Source organism: Astatotilapia calliptera, chromosome 16 (assembly GCF_964374335.1).
Source record: "Astatotilapia calliptera chromosome 16, fAstCal68.1, whole genome shotgun sequence".
NCBI classification, from domain to species: domain Eukaryota; kingdom Metazoa; phylum Chordata; class Actinopteri; order Cichliformes; family Cichlidae; genus Astatotilapia; species Astatotilapia calliptera.
The window spans coordinates 32,741,032-32,764,181 of record NC_137437.1 but is presented as its reverse complement, the minus strand read 5'-3'; the positions used below and the strand labels follow the sequence as shown (position 1 = coordinate 32,764,181).

The window sequence follows — 23,150 nt, the reverse complement described above, 5'->3', positions numbered from 1 at the left end:
ATAGGAGGAGATCCAAATTCATAGGAGGTGCCAACAGCAGCCTGAAGTACTGACTTTCCCCTTCCCACCCACACTAGTGTTGAAAGAACAGCCTTTAATTCACCCACTGGCCTGTGGCTCATAGGACTACGAAACACAAGAAGCATCTGCAAAGAAAAACAAGCATAAGTACATCTTAATCACCACAACCTACCCGTTTTACAGTATGCCAGGCCTCAATGCTCTCGACAAAGTTAAATGACGCTTATTCATAGGAATTTTCTATTTTGTTTACAAAATCAAATTATGGGCTGTGAACAGAGGCATCTTTTAATTATCAAGCATTTAACCCTTAGAATAGAATTTGGTGTGTCCCACCCATGTGTAATTATCAGGGCTTTGTTGGTCCTGCGTCACAACAGAAAGCCCTGGTCCGAAAGTCAGCTTGGGCTGTAAGGATATCACCTGTTGGATTCCATCATATTTCAGTACAAGTGCCAACCTGGTCCCCAGGTCACTCAAATTACTCTTACTCAGTTAATTGAAATTTGCCTTCATATGAAGCAGTGATGGAGGCTGCGCGTGAGATGGGGTTGTCGGCAACAGCGGTAAACAAACAACAACAGGGCATAGTGAGAACACGTGGGCACTTACGTTCCACTGTGAGCTGGGCTTGTGTGCGGTCATGAAGGGTTTCACAGCTGTAGGTGCCCCGGTCAGACATTGACACTTTGTGGAGGGTGAGACTGTGTTTGTGGCCCTTGTGCTTTAGAGTATACTTGGCCCCAGGGTGGATTAGCACCCCTTGCCTCATCCACCGCACCTCTCCCGAATCCACACTCACCTCCACTTCTAGAGTTGCTTCACTGTATTCTTCAGCTACAACTGGTGTCATTTTCTTACTGAACAGCACCTGTTGCTCTTGAAGTGAATGTTAGGAATTAGTACATAACAGCGTGTCAACAGTTTTTCTGCATCACTTATATTCAATTACAGTATGCTTAAGTTATGTATGTGGTTTTTGTTAAGTCTACTGTGAGGCCACACCCAAACCAACGGGAATATGTAAACCAGCAAAGGTGCATGGCAAGTTTAAGCACAGAGAATGAGTAAAAAGCTCTGTGGGGCCTTACCCCCTGCAGTGCAATGCACGCCAAAACCACTGAGCCACTTGTCTCTGTCAGTAACCAGAGGAATTCTGATATGAGAACCTGTGAGGTGCAAGCTGTCAAAGTCACCTTTTCAATAGTTTAAAGTTGTTTGCAAGGAATATGTGTCATATATGCCATTAAAGGGAAACTACTCCACTGAAGCTTGATAGTCACCAGAGAAAAATAAGGAAACTTAATGTTGAATATTCTAACCTCTATGGATTATTCAAATTTGTAAAGTGTCAATCGCAGGGGCCGCAACTCACCTTGAACCTGTAGTTCTGCCTCTGAAATCAACCCCTCTGCATCAGCTGTCACTCTGCTGCTATCTGAAACCATGCAGTTGTTGATGCAGAGCATGTGGCATAGCCCATTGCTGGAAACCACAGTGCGCTCGTTCAGGGCTACTTGCTTGCCGTTTAAGCGCCACACCAACTTGGTGTCCTCTGGTGAAACCACACACTTAAAAACTGCATCTTCTCCTTCACAGATGATGACATTGCGAAGCTCTGCTATGAACTCAATAATACGGGGGGCTGAAAAACATTCATATGAATTGTGAGCTCAAACTTTGCTCACATGTTACAATTGCACATTGGCCAGCATATTGTCTCTCTTAAAGATTTACACGGACTTACTTTCTACAGTAACAGTGGCTGAGGTCTTGTCATCTGTGGATTCACAGACATATTCTCCACTGTCTTCCTCCATTAGTTGGTGGATGGTAAAGCTCCGCTCTCTACCTTGAGCCCTGATTGTGTGCTGACGGCTATGAGAGATCTCGTTGCCATTTTTTAGCCACTGAACGTCTCCTTTTGGCTTGTTGATCTCACATTGTAACGTAAGGCGGGTTCCCTTTAGAGCCTTGATATTCTCCAACTGTCTGATAAATTTAACCTTCATTTCTGTTGGGCAAAGAAATACAGTTTTAGATCATGGCATCTTGTAATCAAATACTTAGAAAGAGAGGTCACATTTTGTTAAGTGACAAATTCCTACCTTTCACTAAAAGACTGAAATACATCTCATCTGTCTTTACGTCACAGACATATTCTCCAGAATCAGACAGCTGCAGAGGATTAATGATGAGCTTGTGGGTATTACCCACACTGGAGATGTGAATGTTCTCCTCGTTCAATAGTTGGCCATCTTTCAGCCACCGAACATTTGCTCTTTCATGGCTCACAATGGCACACAGCGTGACGCTCTCGTTTTCATAGGCTGTGATGTTGTTTGCTTTTTTATTCAGAAACTTGGCTGGCGGCTCTGAGCAAAAATACATTTACAAAGAAGCTGCTTGAAATTCCAAGTGCAAGCATCATTAACCTCCTAGGACCTGGCGTCCACATATGTGGACATCACATTTTGGGTTGTCTAGACCAAAATACTTAATTTTTCTCTACAAGGGCCTGATATCCACTTACAAGGACGTTATACTGCCACTGATCTATCAAAATTTAAAACGAATGTCCTCATATGTGGATCTCATTTTTCTCAGAAACAAAAATTAGGTAAAAAAAAAAAAATCTGGTAATTCTTTGTTTTTACAATCATCAGTTCCCAATCAACCCAAATAGCAAAGAAAAATTAAAAATGCATTTCATGAAAGAGTTTTGGTCTTAGGAGGTTAAACCTAGTCATATGAAATTCTGACACCTCTTTGAACATCATCTTAACTTACCTTGGACCTCTACAATTGTTATCAATTTGTCATCGAGGGCATCGCAAATGTATTCTCCAGAGTCCGAGGGCTGAAGTCCAGAGAGAACAAGCTTCCTAACAACGTCATAGTTGTCAATTTTTACGCGAGTATCTGGTTTCAGTCTCTTGCCGTTCCATAACCACTCAACTGTGGCGTTTGGCCGAGACACTTCACACTCCAAAATAAGATCATCTCCTGCTACCAGTATATGATGCTCTGGGTGGCCTGCATTTCCAATGATCTGCACAGGAGGCTCTGAACAAAAACAAGCACATTATCATTTTGTGTTCAACATAAAGGAAAGACAAGTTGTTAAGTATTTATTATTAATATTACCTTTGACAGTGATATAGAAGACTATTTTATCATCCACTGCATCGCAGGTATATTCCCCTGAATCTTCAAATGCCGCATTTAGGACCACCAGAGATCGGAAAACACCTTGCTCTTCGATGCAGTATCGCTCATTGTCATCAATAAGCTTGTCATCTTTATACCAGCTGACTGAGGCATTGGCTCTTGAGAGTTCACATACAAGAATAATGTCATCTGATACTAAGAACTGTTTTTCTATTTTTGCATCTGTTTTTCCAAGAATTTTTACAGGTAATTCTGAAAATGAAGAAAACAGAACATTCCATTTATTGGAACAGAATAATTGCCAGACCATCTGCAAAGGAAAAATGTATTCCTTCACTGCTAGCCAATGGTTGCAGGACAGTCAAGCTATATACGCTGCACTCGCAAACTATTCCCCAAATGATAGTGAAACAGTCTGGAAACCATTTGCCTTCAAAGTAAAAGTTGTGGCTTCTAAAATGTGTTTGTTAAAGCAATAATGTCCTACTTTTGTCAATGTTTTCCAGGTTTTACTGCTGCTTGGAGTGTAAATGTAAAGTGTTTGCAGACAAATCTCTATCTTTCATGCACACTACAGGCAACTGCAGCAATCTGCTAGAAACCAAAACAATCAAGGTTTTTGGTGCTGGGACACATACACATTTTTCCCTAGCAACTGGAGATCAACAACTAGTCTCTAGGCCTGTTTACAGACAGTACGTCTGTGTTAAATCTACACCATAGATATGTCGTAAGCACAAACCCTTATGAAACCTTAGAGTATAGCCTTCCTAGAAATATAACCACACATCACCATCAATGCAGCCTGCCACTTCCGTGGGCAACTTCAGTGGCTCTACATAGATTCACCCCAGAAGCATAATTCAGGCATGAGGCTTAACCTACCTTGCACTATCACACTGAAATCCATTACATCGTCTTTTGCGTCGCAGACATATTGCCCAGCATCTTCCACTGTCAGAAAGTGAATGGTCAACTGATGGATGACGCCATCTTCAAGGATTGTGATGTTTCTAGAGTCTTCGACTTCTTCCCCATTCTTCTTCCAAGTGACTTCAGCATTTGATCTTGAAACCTCGCAGTCTAGAAGTAGAGTCTCCCCGGCCATTTTCTCTACTCTACTTGCCATCTTCCGAGGACGAATGAAGCGAACAGGAGGCTCTGTGTGTTAAGTGAATCTTAAGTTAGAGTGGATATATGCTGACATAGCAAGAGCCTTCTAATTATTAAGTTTAATTACCTGCTATGTTTACAAAGAACGTCTTGGAGTCATCCGCTGTGTCGCATACATATTCTGCTGAATCTTTGACAGTGGTTTTAGGTATAATAAGTCTTCTGTAGACACCGTCCACCTCCAGAATGAGATTGTCGTTCTCCTCCACCTCGAGTCCATCACGATACCAGCGTACCATTGCATTGGGCCGTGAGATCTCACAGCTTAGCACCATCCTCTCAGATGTCTGCTGACACAGTTCCATTTCTGACTGACTTGGGGATACAATCTTCACTGGAGGTTCTGAAAGTGAATGGTATTACCCAGCTTTTCAATTAAAACAATACTGCATAATAGTGTAAAGGCTTCTGTATGCACCAGTTAAAATATTTCTCAGCTCTTTGCAGAGCAACAGACCAGAGTTAATTTCACCTTACCTTGGTGGGAGGCCATTTAGATATCAATATTTTAGCCTTAAAAATGTTCTGATGATGCGTGACATTGACTTGTTTGAGTTAAATATACCAACCCCCTAATAGGACATTGTGCTCCTTTCTCTTAGAACAGTGACATATCCCCACATGCACAGACAGTATCTATAGTGTCAGGTGTTTGTACCTGTGATATTTAGGTGAAAGAATATTGAATCGTCAGCTGTATCACAGACGTATTCTCCAGAATCCTCTACTCCACTAGACAGTATCTTAAGTCGTCGATAAGGCCCTTCTACCTTGAGCTTGATGTTCTCACTCTCTTGAAGCTTTTGACCGTCTTTATACCAGCTGACCACACCACTGGCACGAGACAGTTCACAGCTTAGAATAATTTCGTCAGGGACATGACGGTCAAGGTGGACATCCTCCTTGGGATAGATTATCGTCACAGGAGGTTCTTTGGAGAAAGAGTACAAGTAATTGAAGCCACATCTGTATATGCAGATACAATCAGCAGAGTTTTTGAATTCTGGACTGTTGTATTTGAGTATTTTATTACCTCGTATGTTAACTTTGAAGACTAAAACGTTGTCTCCTACACGGGATGTGTATGTAGCTGTATCGGACAGTTGGGCTGAATGTGTAATCAGCTTTCTGTTGGTGCCCTCTGCTTGGATTGTAACATTATTGGTTGGTTGCATTTCAGTTCCGTCTTTGTACCATTTGACAACACCATCAGACCTTGATACTTCACATGACAGAACAAGCTGTTCATGTTCCACAACACTCTGGAAAAGGTCCCTCTCTGGGATATCAGCAAATGTTACCGGTGGTGCTGCAGAAAAAAACAAAAAAACAAAATACTAAAAGTAGTTTTCGGATGAATCTAGATCTCATTATTTATGCTCATGCACAAGTTTTCACAGCCTAGTCATGCTGATTTTAAGCTTTGCTGTCAAGGTAATAACTCCTCACAGACATCAGAAGCATTGGTGGGTGTTAAGCCACATTTGAAGTGATGTAAAAACATATGTGCGGCAGTGAAATACTATTTACACAGGTTTGCAGAAAAAAAAGTTCATCATAATACATGCTGGACACTGAAGACGCTGTCCTAAAATGTAAAGCATGTATACAGAAAGCAGCTAAACGTTTAGACGTTTAAGAAAATCAGCTACGATGGATACGATGATGATCAGGTTTTGCTTTGTTAAGTATTAGAGGTCATGAAGGTGTACAAAACAGAACAGTTAAAACATTTGCCAAGAAAACATGGCCAAAAGAGATCATATCACCTTTCACCTCCACACAGAAATCGTTGAACTCTGAATCATCATCAGTTTTACAATTGTACACGCCAGAGCATGAAGATGTGGCCGGTTTCATAACCAGTGTCCTCTTTTTGCTCTTTGAATCAACGTTTAGTTCCGATTCTGGCAAGAGTTTTATTCCATCCTCAATCAAGCAGGTCTGGATTGCAGAATGTGAGATCTCGCACTTTGGTTTTATCAGTCCGCCTGCTTCAAGAGGATCGTTCCTCTCAGCCTCTGGAACAGCTGAGAATCAAACCCATGCTATAGGATCTTCAATTCATTGACAGTAACCAGATAGCAATGGTAAACAGATTTGTGTTTGTTATCCTACACTGTACAACTTACTTCAGTTTTTATAGTCAAGGGTGAGGTATGCCAACAGTGATTTTAATTAACTGATATTTGGCTCCAGAATGGTGTAAATGTTGTTTGGCAGACAGTGAAATCACACCATTATTTTAACATATAGCACTACAATGTAGTATGTAATAATAGTGTAGTATGCCTGGTCTCATTCCTAGGGAGTCAGATACTGTTGTTGTGTCAAGACGGGCATCTATCGGGTACCCACAAGTTGTCCTTTGGTGTTGGTGCAGTGACACACTGGGTTTATGGTTCCACCCATAAACAGGTCTTACTTCAAAGTCATAGCATATGGACACTCATAAAGTATGAATTGGCACCATATTTAAACTCACTGGGAAGCATAATTTCTCAGTGTGCATGGCCACTTTTGAGAAGGGGTTTTATTACAAACCAAGATCTTTTCCTGAACCTAACCATTAGTGTTCAGTGCCTAAACATACAGTCCAAACATACAAAAGTTTAAGACCACTTGAAAAATGGCAAAACATTATATTTTGCATGGTTGGATCATAGCAAGGTTCCAAGAAATGGGAGTGAGACAAAACATTTTTTTGAACATGCAGTTTATTGAAAACACTACTGTAGCTGTTTTACAGCTGATCAAAAGTTTAGGACCACAAGCCTTTAAAAGGCCAAATCTGTGCAAAAATGTGGATTTATTGTCATTTTCTGTCAGGTAGTCACACTGTCATGACGTTCTGATGGCAAAGGCAAAAAAATTTTCCCTTTTTGAACGTGGTCGGCTTGTTGAACTGCATATGCAGGGTCTCTCGCAGTGCACAATCGCAGCTTAAATAATCCTGAGGGTTATGGAACCAAAATGTCAAGTGGAAAACCCCCAAAATTTCACCAGCACTGAGCCGGAGGATCCAGTTGGCTGTCCATCAAGAAACTGGACAATCCTCAACCCAAATTAAGGCCATTACTGGTGCCGACTGCAGCCCCATAACCATCAGACACTGAAGGGCTTCAAAAATAAAAAAAACATCTCCGTGACATCATTTTCATTTTCTGGTCAACCTCAGACAAGGCTGAAAACAACAGAGGTGGCCTCGTGTCCATGAACGCCACAGAGCTGACCGTTTGGACTTTGCAAGAGAGCCCCAAACATTGGACATTGAAAGGTGGAAGAAAGTTTTATTCTTTTTATTCTTTTACTGGGTTTTTTTGGAGGTGTGGTCCTAAATTTTTGATCAGCTTTGAAACAGGCTGTTTAGTTTAAGCGTTGTTTTCAATAAATTGCATGCTCCAAAAAATGTTTTGTCTCACTCTCATTTCTTCTTGTTGGTTGATCCAACCATGTAAAAGATTATTTTTTTTTGCCATTTTTAAGTGATCTTAAACTTTTGATTGAAGCTGTAGTAAAAAGCAAGTTAAAATGAAACTAATCAGTAGATCAAAACAACGTAAAACGCAGTCAAAAGACAAACAAGGCATCTGTTTTTTCAAAATTGTATTATATACTGTATTATAATTCATCAAATTGTGTTTTTGGAAACTTTAGAGGTGAGGATTATATTATTTTATATTAGTTGCTAAATCTGGCTTCATTTCTGATCAACCTATGTTTCTCAACATTTTCAGCAGTTTCCTGAGCCCTTAGTCTGTGCTGATTTACATAGACAAAGACATTTATGTCTTGAAAAAGCCTCAATTTAAATTTCTTTTCTTTTTTATATCTCAGTTTTGGTCTCCACCAGTTAAAGAGCCAATCAATTTGGCTCTTTAACTGTTTTTTCTTTTTCTCCGAAAAGCTGCAAGTGTTATTCCTCTGTTACATTGTTCTGGAAGCAGGGTTGATGAAATTTTAAAAGTGAGTAATTACCTATCTGTGATCAAAATTATAGCAAAACCTCCAAATTTTACATTTTTAATTTGGATAAATATGTTCACCAACATTATAAACAAGACAAAGTACATAATCAAGCATTAACACATCTAACTTATACATTCAAATATTGTTCCCTAAGCTAGTCTACTAGCAAAGTATTAATAGATGGTTAGTAATTCTGACGAAGCTCAAAATACTTAGATCACCTGCAACATCCACCTTGAATTCTATATGGTCATCTGCGGCCTCACAGCTGTACATCCCAGAGTGTCTGACTTCTGCTGACTGAATGACCAGTGCTCTCAGTGTTTCTTTAGCTTGGATTTCATATTCACTCTCTGGAAGTAGCTGTTCTCCATCTTTGTTCCAATAGACTTGGGCAGTTGGCTCTGAGACTTCACACTGCAGCTTAATTGGGCAGCCTGCTTCAACAAATTTGTTTCTCGCAACCTCTGGAATCGCTGAAAACCTCACAGGAGTAGCTGGGGGGTATTAAAAGATTTGCAGAGGACTGCTGTTAAGCTGACAGAGCATCATTTAACAAGCAGTGTGAAAATAAGACTTTTTGGGTTTGATTAATTTAGCACAGCTAGGATTAGACTTGGTTTTTCACAAGGTGTTTTCAACTGCATGAATAAAAAGAAGTGCCTAGTTTAAGGGTAACTATGGTAACTATGGCCATGCTAAAATGCCCCAAACTCACACTTGCAAACTCTTTAACTGAAAGGGAATGTAAGAAAATCACCTTCGACGTCCACATGGAATGTTGCAATGTCATCTGCAAATTTACAGCTGTAGAGACCAGAGTCAGAGACTTTAGCAGAAGGAATCATCAATTTTCTGAAGTTGCCATCTCTTTTCATATCAAGCCCAGTTTTGCAGAATAGCTCCAAATCATCTTTAAACCAGGAAACCTGGGCAACAGGGTCTGAGACCTCACACTGGAGGATAATCGGACAACCAGCTGCAATCAGCTTGTATTTTTCTGACAGTGGGAGTGGCATGATCCGTGACGATCGGCCTAAAAGAGGAGAATAACAAGGGTACTGGGTAAGATGCTTGTAGTAGGCAAAACACAGTCCAGCCAGTCATACCATTTTCCCATGATCATTCAAATCAAAGTATGTTTCAGCCACTCACAACAGAGAATAAGAACCATAAGACGACAACGATAGAAATAAATCACCTTTTACATCCACTTTAAAAGTCACAGTGTCATCTTTTGTTGAACATTCATAGGTACCAGCATGCGCGCTTCCAGCTGATGGGATGAACAGTATCCTTGTCAGTCCATCTGACTGTACTTCCACATTGTTTTGTGGCAGAACTTTTACCCCGTCTTTATACCAGTCGACATGAGCAGAGGGATCATGAGAGAGTTCGCATCTCAGGACAATGGGAGCGCCTTCTTCGACGGACTTGTTCCGGTCATTCTCTTGAAGCTCTGAGAACTTCACAGGTAGGGCTGTAGGTTTTTAAAATTGCAAAAGATTGTCTTAATAAAGTGTCTTTAAATATTAAAACTACACTTTATGCAGTTAGAAATGAGTAGGAACTTAAATTCAACCAAAGCAGCAGACAGCTGACACAGGTCTTTAAGAACAAGGTGCTTTTGACAAAACAACATAAACAAGAACTCAAAGACATCTAGAGTGTCTAGAAGAGCAACGATCAATATGAAACCAACAAAAAGTACAGGTTAGACATAAGAGTGTTTATGGCACAAGAAGTGCATATGGTTAGTGACATTAAAAAGAATAAAGTAGACTCACAGCTTTCTTTATATATCGGATATGCTTAATCAGAAGCTGCATTATGACACCACATTTTTAATGAGATGTTTAGTGTGACGATGTCCTATATTCGTTCATTCTACTCTTATTAAAGTGTTAAAAAAGGGGTCATCATGAATAGGTGTGACGGGGAGTCGTTTTTCTTTAAAGTCACATAAAAAATTACTTACATTTGGCCTCTGCTTTTTAACGTGGCATGAGTAGTGTATTAGGAAGGCCGGGAAATGAACAATTTTCTGTTAGGTCACTACAAAAACGTGACTAAATCACCTGCTGTTAACCTGTTAGTGGCAATGCAAAACAATGAAAGCGCTGCAGAGTTTTTTGAGCATCACCTTTTACATCCACAGTGAACTGGATGTCATCATCCTTTGATTCGCAACGGTATACACCCGTGTGAGCCCGCTCGGCTGATGAGACAACTAGACTCCTCAAATTTCCCTCTGACTGGATGTCTACTCCACTCTGAGGTAGGAGCTTTGTTCCATCCTTGTACCAACTGACTTGTCCAGTGGGGTCTGACAGTTCACATTGTAGAGCAATGGGATAGCCTGCTATGACCGTCATTTTCTGGTCAACCTCAGACATTGCTGAAAATGTCAGAGGTGGAGCTACAGGATTGAATGTAAGATAGAACTGGTCAATAAAACATGTACTGTAATGGACCAAAAGAAGCAAAGCAAAGCCCTAAAACTGAAGCTTTCCAATAAAATCAATAAACTATGTTAAAATTTTTCAAATTTGTATTTGTAAGGAAAGATTCAGCTAGATACATTTAGTAAACCTGGTCTACCAAACGTTTTATTAATATTAACAGTCAGTCTTGTAAGAAAGTTATTGCATTAATTTAAAAAAAAAAAAAAACCCAACTGAGGTGGTTCTGCAGTGACAGCAAATGTATGATAAAGTATACTTAATTAGCAAAGGTTTATGTTTACAAATGGTTGAAAGTCATTTTTTGTTTTACACATTCGGCCAGTACCTACAGTATGAGTATAGAAGATGATTTAGCCTTAAGAAAATTCCTGCCTTTACAGTAGGAGGCTGGAAAGTTGGAATTCTTCCAATGTTCAGTCACCTTACTTAGTCAAGCAAAGAGTGAGTGTACTAATGAAACCCTGGGTACCTGACAAAGCAATTCAGATTTATTTTGACACAACTGTGAAGACATCTAAGACATTTGGGTCAAAATACCTTTGCCCGCATCAAGGCTGTGTGCTTCTGTATACTGTCTTGGCAGGGACAAGGATTTCATTAATTGGATATTATGACTTAATGATAGGGTTAATATACTGAATCTTTGGGCATGTTTGGTTAGTTCACATGTCAGTGATGTCCCACAGAGAGCCGTAATGCACCCCTATTAAAGCTAACCAAGGGTATTTCTCTACAAAAGAACGCAGATTGTGTGCTACCTGAGTGCTTGGCAAATTAAAGATTTTGCAAAACACTTAACTTCCTCTTGGATAATAAGTCAAAAATCAGATTAAGCCGCACTGTCTTTCTAGGGCAACTTTAGCTAATTGTAGACAGTGCCTAGTTCTTTCATTTTGATTTAAAGATAAAATAGAGCATGGCACAGTGTTTGAAAACTCTCATTCGTTAACTTCAATGGAGTATGCTACAAACTAAGTACTAACTTGGACAGAGCCTTAATGTCCCCTGAGCAGTGTTGTCAAAAATAAGCCTAGGATTAGCACGATTAACACAACCTGCAGACATGTTAATGTTTTGTTGTGCAACATAGAATGTGCAAGAAATTACCCCACTTGTCAATTTTGAGGAAACCATTTGCGTACAAGTGGCTAAATGTGACTGTAGAAGTTGTCACAGCATATTCAAAATAAAAACATCAGACACAGTAGCTTACTGGTGTTAATAAGTCATGTGACCATGGTGTAGTTCTTTGAGATTGTACTTACACTTCAGAAATCATACAGTTGGAATTCATTTGCGGAGATTATCCTGCTGAACAAATGTGTCATGAATTTTTATTTTACTCAGAGCTTATTTTCTGTGACAATCCAAAAGCATTTGGAGAAATCCAATTGACTTTTTAATTAAAGGATCCAGGGCCGTACTTCAAGGCTGGCCTACAAAAAATTTCATCCCAGCAGAACTCCCAGAGTGCACCACACAGGTAGCTGTAGTTTCAGTCTCTGTGATTCATGGACTCAGACATCATAGAGTGAAGTCATGAAAGCACATGACAGTGGTTACTAGTTAAATGTAATTTAAATATTTGGATTGTACTTATTGTACTTATACTTATTTTTCTTTTAAATTAACATAATCCAAGAACTCATTTTGTGCAGATTGCAAATGATTACAGTAAAGTGAAGTTTTTCAATCAGTTGAGGTTTTGTATTTAACTATATTAAAGTGTCTTGATTTTTTTTTCCAATCAGAGAAACTAAAATCTGTCTACTTTATGGTAATTATATTTTTCCAGAAAACTAAAAAGAAAGCTTGCATTTTGTGAGTAAAGCAAACTTATTTGTATGCAAATAACCTCCACTAAAATCTAATTGCATAACAGGTGAAAACATCTTTTGTCACCTTTAACATCCACATGAAACTGCACTGCATCATCTGTTGTCTTGCAGCTGTAAATCCCTGCATGAGACAGTGTCGCAGATCGGAAAGTCAGTGTTCTTATAGAACCATCTGCCAGCATGTCCTGCCCAGCTGCTTCAAGAAGTTTTATTCCGTCCTTGTACCAAGTAACTTCACCATTAGGATCTGATATCTCACACTGCAGCATTAGGGGTTCACCACCTTCAACAGACTTGTTCCTTTCAGCCTCACAAAGTCTTGTAATTCTCACAGGCGGAGCTGGGGATGTTTGAGGTAACATCAAGAGAAAATTGCATCACTATTACTGACTACAACAGAAATGAAGCTTTAAAAACAAAAGGAAAGAGCAAATCAAATTCTAACATCAAGATTAGTCATGCCAATAAACCTTGAGAGTTAAAATAAGTCATAATAAAAATATGTCCTTGTTTATTAGTAATATAACAAGATGTGTCTTTGGTTAGACTTGAGATACCTGGGCATTCAAGTTAGGATTTGAAGCTAATGTATTTACTCTTTGCTCTATTTTGAATGTTCCTCCCAGACCACCCAAGCGCAAATTCAACTACTGAAGTACTTTTAGTGTAAATAAAGTCAAGTGAGTAGTTATAGAGATTGCCAAAATGTAAAGGATTGCAAAAAAAAAAGGCAATCTCAATCATTGTGCCCGTTCATTTTTTGCTTGGTAATGCTAACCATTTAAATCACCTTCAACAGCCACCTTATATGCAGTGACACTGTCACTCCAGTAACCATCATGTGTCCCTGAGAGGTAGAGCTCTTCTGATTCTACCGTTGCTGTCTGCTTGATATTGCAAGGCTCTGCATAGTTGGTCAAATGTCTTTTCCCAGAGTTAAATGTGATGTCTACTTGTTCTTCCGTAGTCTCCAGGGTGCGATAAAACTCTGCGGGGACTGTTGCTTTCTGACTTGGCAGGGACAGCACTTCCAAATCGTTAGAAACTGCTTGTCCTGTATTATCGGGATGATCCAATTTGACATATGCAGACTGCTGCAAGTCGTATGGCTCTTGTTGGAAAGTTTTTACCTCTTTAAGGTTAGAAAAATCCAATGATTGAAGGGATGCTGTTTTAGGGAAGTCACTGAGCCCCTCTGAAAGATCAGCAGATTTCTGTAGGAGTCTGTTGAACTCCTCTGATTGGTCAGTTGCAGTCCATAAAGAGTTATAGGGCCCCTCTGAATAGACTGTTTCAGTTTGTAAATGGTCACAAGGCTTCTCTGAAAGGACAGGTGGGATCTGCATGGAATTAAAGGCCCCTTCTGATTGGACATCTGCAGTCTGCAATGACTTAAATGGTTCCTCTGATTTGACAGCTACAGTCTGTAAGGATTTAAAGGGCTCCTCTGATTTGTAACTTTCAGAGATTATGGATTCAATCAGATCCTCTGACTGTGGAGTTGCAGTTTTGAAAGACTCAGAGATCCTGTCTGATTTGATTGAAATCTGTAAGGTGTCAGTATTGTGCTCTGGTGTTGTAGCTGAATTCTGTAGAATGCTGCCTAGCTCTGACTGGACAGATGGTGTCTGTCCTAAACTATGTAGCTCCTCTGATTGGAAAGTTAGATTCTTGGAAGTGGATTCCTCTGACTGAACAGTTGCAATTTGCAAAAACTTGCAAAACTCATCTGTCAGAACAGCTGTCTGCAAAGAATTGTCAGGTTCTTCAGATGGGGCTTCCGTATGCTGTACATAGTAAATGAATTCCTCACCTTGTGTATCTTTGAGCTGTGTAGTGTGATGGTGTGTGTCAGACTGAGTTGTTATTGGGTTTACAGAGTCATGGTACAGTGGACATTCGGCTTTTTCCATTTGTTGACCATCATAGAGTTCGTTCAGCTGTTTAGATGCAGTGCAGTCAAACATATATTCATATGCTGACTGAGAAGTTGGTGTATGACTGGAATGGTCTTCACATGTCTCAGTATCTCCAGCCTTGCCACCGGAGATCCCAGAATTGTATTTTGAGGACACCCGGATAACTTCAGCAGGACAAGCCTCCTCTGTGGACTTGCTCTTCTCTTGGTCAGAAGAGAGCCTTGGCGATGTAGCTATAAGCATTGTGATGTACACAGAGAAAGGTTTTCAGTGGTTGATGGTCTCAATACTTCTTCTTATAACAGAATTTTACATCAGTGTGGGTTAGCATGGAGTTATGGGATTATCCATTGCAAAGACAAACAAGAAGATCGACCAGGTTTGGTCTGAAAGTGAGCTCCAATATGTCTTCCTTCAACTGACTCCTAATATTCTCATACCAAAAATCTGTACATTAGCACCATAAAAACCTATGGTACATTAATTTTGTTGTCTTTGACAAGAGTTCGTTGTCATTGCAACGGGGAGACGTTCAGGGCAGCAATGTGAATGAGAGGATCTGGTGATGAATAAGACATAAGATGGACTTTAAGAGTGGTAAGTTGCTTGTTACAAGCAAAGATGACTGTTAAAATGAAGAATGAAGTGACAAACACAACGTATATGTTAGTATGAGAAGCAGCTACACAGCTACTAATCAACCATTTAAGAGGCAAAAACAGCAGGAAATGACCTGAAACCAGTGATGACAATGTGACACAGAGCAATTTTCTAAAGGAAAAAAGATTTACAGATGCCTCAGATGATTGGGCTAACAATAAAATACACCACTATTGTTAGTGGCATTTATGTGCTTGGTTAAAATGGATGATTGATGTTGAAATATCAAATCACCTTTGCCATCCACTGTGTATTGGGTAGATGCATCAGCTATCTCACCAATCTCATCACGATAGTGACACTGCTCTGCTGTTTGGACAAAGCCAAAGAGAAAACAATGAGCTGGGTGATAGCGTTACATATGTAACTTATTTCTTGATTCTTAATTGTGCAGGTACAATGAGGGGAACCACCTTTTATGTCCTCATTTAACTGTACATCATGAGCTGTTTCACAGCCAAACTTCACATCACCAGAGGCATATTGTAACTGGAGGGGAAAGATTTGGCTACTTCTCTGGGATTCACTGTCAGTTTCTCTTTTGGGGTAGATCTGGGTTCCATCTTTGTACCAACAGGCTTTGGCAACGGGATCTGAAATCTCAAATTGCTGAACAATTGAGCAGTGTGGTTCAGCAGAGTTGGCCTTCTCGTCATCAGGGTCAAGTAGATATGTTGGAAGTGGCACTACAAACAATCATTGGGGGGGAAACTGACTTTAAAGAGAAACTGATACATTATATGTTTATATAGAAATGTTACTAGAAGCTGCACAAAGAGTTAGTACAGCTGAAGCAGAAACCACATTTGCAGAAAAGGTATAATCACCTTGATTTTTTACTATTAATTTGGCAACATCATCTGCTGTTGCACAATAGTATGCTCCAGAGTTTGCAGGATGAGTTGGTTCAATAACAAGGGTGTTCTTGATGCTTCCATTTTCAAACTCAGGCTCTCTGTCAGGCTGTGTATCAGGTTCTGTATCCCTCTGCTTTGACACCTGGAAAGCAGGGTCTGAGGATTCACAGGGTGGTTCAGCGGGGGGGTACGTTGCTTCAAGAAACTGTGTCTCCACAACCTCCAGCGAAGGCGACAATGGCAACGTTGGAGCTAAAGATTAATGATTAATATTATGACTATGGACTTAATGGAACATACTCATACTATGAAGAAAAGGGCAATAAGTTTAACTTCCCCAAAACTGGGAAGTAATCTGCCATCTCAAATTCAACGAGAAATGCATTTTCAAGGGTTATGCTTTTTTCATTTAGTCAGTACACATTGATTTTACCATGGACAGTTACAACTTCACACAAAGCACCACTTTAACACAGACACACAGAAACGCATATCATAATGTTAGTCATATCTAGTCTCCAGAAAGCTTTAGAATTAGATCCAAAAGTAAAACAATTTAATTGTAAAAACAAATCACCTTTAGCATCCACAGTGAAGTGGATAGTGTCATCAGAAGTTTCACAGCTGTATAGCCCTGAGTGCAAGAGCTCAGCAGATGGGATAATGAGTTTCCTTGATGTGCCATTACTCTGTATATCCCAACCATTCTGTGGGATGAGCTTTTTACCATCTTTATACCAGCAGGCAGGCACAGTAGAGTCTGCAACCTCACATTCCAGCTCCAAAGGTTTGCCCACTTCGAGTGACTTGGTTCTCTCAACATCAAAGATAGTAGAGTTCGTCACTGGTATAGCTAGCATTGGGAATGCAGGACAGCTAAATAAAATCAAGGCCATGGAAATGGATACCTTACAAAAATGTAACTGCTGAGCAGAAGATGAAAAGGGCTTTGGAGACTTATAATTCACAGAGAGCCGCAGGAGTCGCAAAACCAATGTATATAAATAGTAATCACCTAGTGAGTTAACTGCTCTTTAAAGTTATGTGCACGAAACACTCCTTCAAACCACATAGTAGAAGCAGGGATTATTAGTGGCATCTATGAAGAGGGGGGGTGGGGTTACAAAATGAACGCAAAGATAAGAAGCGTAAAGTCACCTTTGATCTCCACTTGAAACGCCACGGTATCATCCTGTGTGGTGCATCTGTACACACCAGAATGGCTCAGCTCTGCAGACTGAATAACTAATGTCCTTGTGTTGCTCACTGAGTGGATTTCTAATCCAGAGCTTGAAATGAGCTGTATTTCGTCCTTGTACCACAGCACATGGGCCTCGGGATCCGACACCACACACTGTAGCACAACGGGGCAGCCTGCTTCAATCGACTTGATCCTCATATCTTCAGGAATAGCTGAGAACTTCATAGGTGGAGCTATAGATATGTTTAGATTTGATGTCAACCTTAAATCAACCTCATGCCACTTAGATTATTTATCATAATCTATCTACTGACCACTTCTAACATGCTGTAATACACTGAAAAAAGGTAGCGCACACTTAAGCACTTCTAAGATGAAAGGCAACAGACAACATACAAGAATGTCATTAGAGTTAGTTGCTTTGCTGAGTAGGAGCTCGTTAATGTTTCACATCACTTAAAACAAATCACCTTTGATGTCCACATTGAAAGTGATGGTGTCACCCTTTGTCTTGCAGCAGTACAAGCCAGAGTGTGAAACTTCTGCTGAATGGATAATCAGATTCCTCATCAAGCCATCGGATATGATATCTATCCCACTTTGAGAATGGAGTTTTGACCCATCTTTGTACCAGTGCACCTGGGCAGATGGATCTGAAAGCTCACATTGTAAAACAATTGGGCAGCCTGTTTGGATGGTTTTGTTCCTCTCAGCATCTGGGAGTGCTGAAAACCTCACAGGTGGGGCTATGGATATTTAGATATTTTAATGGGTTGGTAAGTGGTAAAAAATAAATAAATCAGATGATTCAAAGGAAGACAGCATGCATTTTTTACATAAAAAAGATGTTTGGTACAAGTCACAATGAAGAGGGTTAGTCTCTGTAAAACAAAAAACAAAACAAAAAAACGCAATGTAAGAAACTTGTTCTACTCACCCTCTACTTCCACATTGAACCTGATGACATCATCAATGGCATCACAGCAGTAGACTCCTGAATGTGATAACTCTGCTGACTGGATGACAATTCGTCTCATGGTGCCCTCTGATTGGATATGAAGACCTTCCACAGATCTTAATTCCACCCCGTTCTTGTACCAGTGCACCAGAGCTGCAGGGTCTGATACCTCACAGTAGAGCACAATGGGATTCCCAATTTCTACAAATTTATTTCGATCCATCTCTGACAATGGGAAAAACTTGACAAGAGGAGCTGCAAATTTTAGAAAACACAAGGAAAACACTGAGTGTAATAAAAGGTATGTGTTCACAGGGATGGGTTTTTTGGGGTGAGACACTGACAGGTGTGCTTGCTCACATACAGCCCTCTACAATTGCAATTGGATGACTGCCTCTGGCGGGCTGTCCAAGTTCAGGTTTTAAGCAGAAGACTACATGGTGGCTCATTGGTAATTGTTTTCTTGTAATACAAAATCCATCAGAATGCATTTCTGCAGACATTTAAGGAAAGTAATACGCCACCCAGCCTACAAATTCATCTTCATTTTTCTAAATGTTCCAGACATACCTTGAATGTAAAGTGCTGCAGAATCACGGATGCCATAGGCAATGAATGTAATCTCAGCTCCATTATCTGTATCGCGTACTCCTCGAATGCGGAGAGATTGGTGTGCTCGTGACCGACGCATGGAATACCGCTCATCTTCCTGAAGCTGAGTCCCATTTAAGAACCATGTACCAATAACTGAAGCAGAAAGCTCAATAGAGAAGAGAGCGTCTTGCCCCTCTGGCACCAAGGCATCCTGTAAGGGAGCTTGTATTCTGGCCACAGGAACTGGAAAATAAAATTGTGTTTAATCATATAGCAAAAGTATCCTGTTGTGATTAATTGAGAAATACAGCAAGTGGTATTGATTTAGTGCAGTTGTAGTAAAATAAACATTACCTAAGTGGACAGTTTTAGGGAATTCAACATTATTGCTTTTCCCATATTTGTTGACGCTGCAAATACGAAAGCGGTAATCCGCCTCACATGGAACACTGTCACCAAGGATCTCCACAGAGGTTGCAGAATCAGTGGTCAGACACTGAAGCCATTCTTGCGAACCAGTGCCCACCTCTTGCCGTTCAAGCACATATCCAGAGGGAGGATTCTTTCGTGAATCCTGAGCAGGAACCCATGAGAGAAGAGCTGCATTAGCACGCTCTGTGTTGATCTGCACAGCCACTGGACAACTAGGTGGACAATGTCTGGCCGCTGAAACCAGAAAAAAGTCATCATGCACCAATGTTGCTTCGAAAATTGATCAAGTTTTGTGATAAATATTGTATCTAAGACACTGTAATTTTCAGAGGGCCCTACATTTCACTCTTAGCTGAGAGGAAGTCTTGGATCTGCCGACAAGGAAAGTCACGAGGCCAGAGTCTTGGGGCATTGTGTTGACGAAAACCAGGATGTGAGTTCGACCAAAGGATTTAATAATGGTCTGATGGGTTTCACGCAGCTCTAAGCCATCTTTGTACCAATGTATATCCATCTCCTCTTTTTCTACTTCAACACAAAAGGCAGCATTTTCACCTTCCAAGACATCCACTTTTCTTGGAAGCTTCCGCAAAATTGTGCCTGCAAAGAAACACCCAAGAGAATTAATACGACACTCACAGTGCAAGAATTCTTAATAGTTAGTAGCAAACATCCATCCATTTCCATAACTGCTTATCCAATTTAGGGTTGTTCACAGCTGTCACAGGTTCAGAACAGTTTGTCACTTTATATGTTAAACATGCAAATTTTGCAGCTGATCTCATCAAGAGGACAAAATCGTTTCCCAGTGCCTTCTTTGCAGGTCACAGTTTTTGATCTGGCACCAATAACGTTTGCTGTGTGCCTCAAATTCTACCTCAAAAAATGTTAGCTACTAAAGACCTGTGTCTGCAGGCATCTGTTTTTGTATTGCACTGCTTTTGTAAAGCACCTGGTTTAACTTGGTTACAAAACTAATGTTTAACACCTATGCATTCATTTTTGTGAAGATCTGTCCTTTGTAGTTTAGCCAGGACAGGTTTTTACTTTTTTACATGCTAAAGAGTCTTGATATTGCAAGTCACATAGGTGTTTTTTTTTTATTTTGAGATCTCCTTTAGAGACTCTGACAAGCTAGTCTGTGTTTCAACTGGAGGTGTCATGTGCACAGCCGAGGAAAAACAATGTTCTCTGAGGGCTTTTCGTTCTTCTTGCTGAGAATAATGAGCACTTTATTTTTTAATTTCACAGGATTTGTACTGAGAGTCAATGTTTTCACTGCAGGAACAACAAACCCTAAGGCAGTCCTACAAACAAATCTGAGATAATGTGTTTTCTGCAAATACTTTAAACCAGAAAAAACTGACAAACACACCACCTTCACCACCTAAAGAAATAGTAATTATATTGCTTAGTCTGCATATGAAATCGTTGCACATTTTTGCATTGTGTTATTTTTGAAATAGGATCCGATATAAAGTAGCTCTAATTTACCTTTTACAGCTACCTCTGCAATGCTTCTGCCCCCATCAGGCATCTCGCAGAGGTAAATCCCATCATCATCAACTCCGATGTCACGAATTGTCAGTCGTCGTTTCGTTCCCCACTCCTCCATTCCATATTTGGCCCCTGGTTGCAGTCGTCTATCCTCCAGATACCATGTGATGGGAACTGAGTCCTCTGGAACTTCACACTCGAGAACAGCCAAATCCCGCTCCCACACTTCAAGATCAATGAGAGGCTGCTTGAACCGCACAGGCGGCTCTGGGACCAAAGAAGTAGAAGAGCAACAGTTTGAGCCAATATGATATCTCTCATAGTGCTAAATGTAAAATATTCAAATTTTATTTGATCTATCCAATGAATTTAGTAATTCAATATAAATTCTTGAAGCGAGGTGATCTAGCAAAAGCTCAGACTACATGTGCCCTTGTAGTAAACACTGTAAATTGGAATATATTTGGCAGTAAATTCCAGATAAGCAAACAAGATGAGCAAAATCATGAGACAAGTGGCTTATTTAGCTGAGGAATGGGAAGGTCATTAACACACTGGGGTGTTAGATAGAGAATAAAGTGTTTGTAACTGACACCATCAGACAGTACCAGACAGTTGTAAACAAAAGAATGTGGACTGTATTTAGTGGCGTGTGTGTGCAAAGCTCATCATTACCTTATCTTACTAATGTTTTAACAAGGCCAGTTACACACGCAGCTATACAAACCATCTTCCATTTAAAATTTCTTCTTAGCCGCCACTAACCATTAACTCTATCTCAGTTCTATTTTTTCTCTCCAGCTGATACAGTACAATACTTGAGGTTGGACTTCTTTGGGCCATGTGAGAAATAAGATCCTCTTCCCGAAGATTTCAATCACATGGACACCGAGTCCTGGACCCTTCACAGGCTAAGTAACTTTGCAGACATCCTACCGCTGCGTAACTCTTCCTCAAGCTAATGAACATTGCCTGTTTAGGTATCACTTGGGTCCAGTTTCAGATCATTAATACATTTCCTTCAACTGCCAGTGTACCAGGGATGATCTGATTGCTGATTATTTGCAGGGGCAATATCTATCTCTCTCTCCCTATATATATATAAATACTTTTGCCATCCCTTTTTGGCCCTACCCCAGTATATGGTCTCAAAGTACCTCTTTATCTCACTGACATCATCCTAGCATCAAATGGATAGAAATTTGATCCAAGAACACCCCACTCTCTACTCCTCCATTACTCAGTAAAAAAGGCACCACAGGCTGTGGCTGAGATGCACAATATTGTCTTAAGCCACCCCTCAATTCTTTATATTTTGTTACAAAAATAGGTTTACTGATTTATTGACACATGTGCAAACATACATGGAAATGCAGTATACAAGACAACAGAACAGTGTGAAAAGCTTGAAAGTCAGTATTTGATATGATCACCTATATTCTTTAAGAAAGTCCAACCTTCAAGATTGCATGAACTCTTGCACAGCTCTCTAGTTTTCAGGAATAGTTCTCCAGGGATTTTGAAGAACATTCAAAACTCATCTTGTTACAAAGGAGTATTAGGTACTTGTTAAGAAAAAAAAAATTCATAAAGTTGAAATTTTGGGATTAACATCATAATTCTATTTCATGAAAAAAGTCAATTTCGAGGAAAAAGTTTAAATGTAGAGATTACCGTTGTTGTTTCAAGACAAGCTGCCATGGTTACTATACCCTTAGTATACCCACTAACCCTTAAGGTTCGTGAAACTGTATATCAGAATCTGTTTTAGTACAAAGCCAGGATATGATTTCTCTTTTAGCACATAAACACAGTGTGGTGATAAGTATAAGGAAGATATTGCAGAAAGTTGCATCTTTACAGACAGAAAAACACTCAAGCTTGAAAGAGTGGATTTGCACAAAATTAAATGGCTGGCAGTGGACAGATGCAAGGTTATCAGTGGTTACACCCTTGTGCAATAAGTGCACATAAGAGTGTGTGTCAGTGTATGTTATAGGTGTTGTATCACAAGACAGCTGATCAGTTTGTTTCACTAACTCATCTAAACAAGGCTTTTTGTAGAGGGTATAGCAAACGTGGCAGACTTTTTTCTCAAAGTTGCATATTGAGAAAAAAGTCAAAATACTATGGTAGTTTGAAAAAAGAGTTAATCTTGAAATTTAGACTTTATTATTAAAATGAGCAATGATATTTTTTTTCTTACCTTGTCCCTAATACTCAATCATATCTTTGGATGACTGCTTGCTATGTTATGTTCTTTGTCAAGATGATCCGACCCAACTTCAATAATGTTGAGATCCAGGCTCTGATGAGGCTGGATTTTGTCTTGTTTTTAAGGACATGACTTTCAGATAGTTTTTAGACCTGCTATTTATTCTTTTGTCCTCCACTT

The 23,150-nt window shown here is 39.9% G+C and overlaps 3 protein-coding genes across 3 annotated transcripts in view; all 3 read right to left on the bottom strand.

The window, feature by feature from the left end:
* Positions 1-23,150, bottom strand: part of obsl1b (obscurin like cytoskeletal adaptor 1b) — a 35,856-nt gene that overhangs the window by 11,042 nt on the left and 1,664 nt on the right. Inside the window, exons 2-16 of the mRNA XM_080290337.1 lie at positions 20,753-21,022; positions 19,598-19,858; positions 19,181-19,492; positions 18,803-19,069; positions 18,212-18,487; positions 5,399-5,674; positions 5,024-5,296; positions 4,433-4,708; positions 4,078-4,353; positions 3,169-3,444; positions 2,812-3,087; positions 2,130-2,396; positions 1,769-2,035; positions 1,397-1,666; positions 634-900 (exon numbers count right to left, since the gene is read on the bottom strand). Of these exons, the coding sequence (XP_080146463.1) occupies positions 634-900; positions 1,397-1,666; positions 1,769-2,035; positions 2,130-2,396; positions 2,812-3,087; positions 3,169-3,444; positions 4,078-4,353; positions 4,433-4,708; positions 5,024-5,296; positions 5,399-5,674; positions 18,212-18,487; positions 18,803-19,069; positions 19,181-19,492; positions 19,598-19,858; positions 20,753-21,022 (4,110 nt within the window). The remainder of the gene's footprint in view (positions 1-633; positions 901-1,396; positions 1,667-1,768; positions 2,036-2,129; positions 2,397-2,811; positions 3,088-3,168; positions 3,445-4,077; positions 4,354-4,432; positions 4,709-5,023; positions 5,297-5,398; positions 5,675-18,211; positions 18,488-18,802; positions 19,070-19,180; positions 19,493-19,597; positions 19,859-20,752; positions 21,023-23,150) is intronic.
* Positions 5,665-10,730, bottom strand: LOC145421163 (obscurin-like protein 1). Its single transcript, XM_080291017.1, has 5 exons — positions 10,478-10,730; positions 9,536-9,814; positions 9,095-9,370; positions 8,556-8,831; positions 5,665-6,395 (listed from the first exon to the last, which is right to left on the bottom strand). Exons 1-5 carry the CDS (start codon positions 10,728-10,730, stop codon positions 6,064-6,066), a joined length of 1,416 nt encoding a protein of 471 aa, XP_080147143.1. The 3' UTR covers positions 5,665-6,063.
* On the bottom strand, positions 10,486-14,584 carry LOC145420920 (uncharacterized). Its single transcript, XM_080290336.1, has 2 exons — positions 12,702-14,584; positions 10,486-10,753 (listed from the first exon to the last, which is right to left on the bottom strand). The coding sequence occupies exon 1, from the start codon at positions 14,548-14,550 to the stop codon at positions 13,411-13,413; it is 1,140 nt and encodes a 379-aa protein (XP_080146462.1). The 5' UTR covers positions 14,551-14,584; the 3' UTR covers positions 10,486-10,753; positions 12,702-13,410.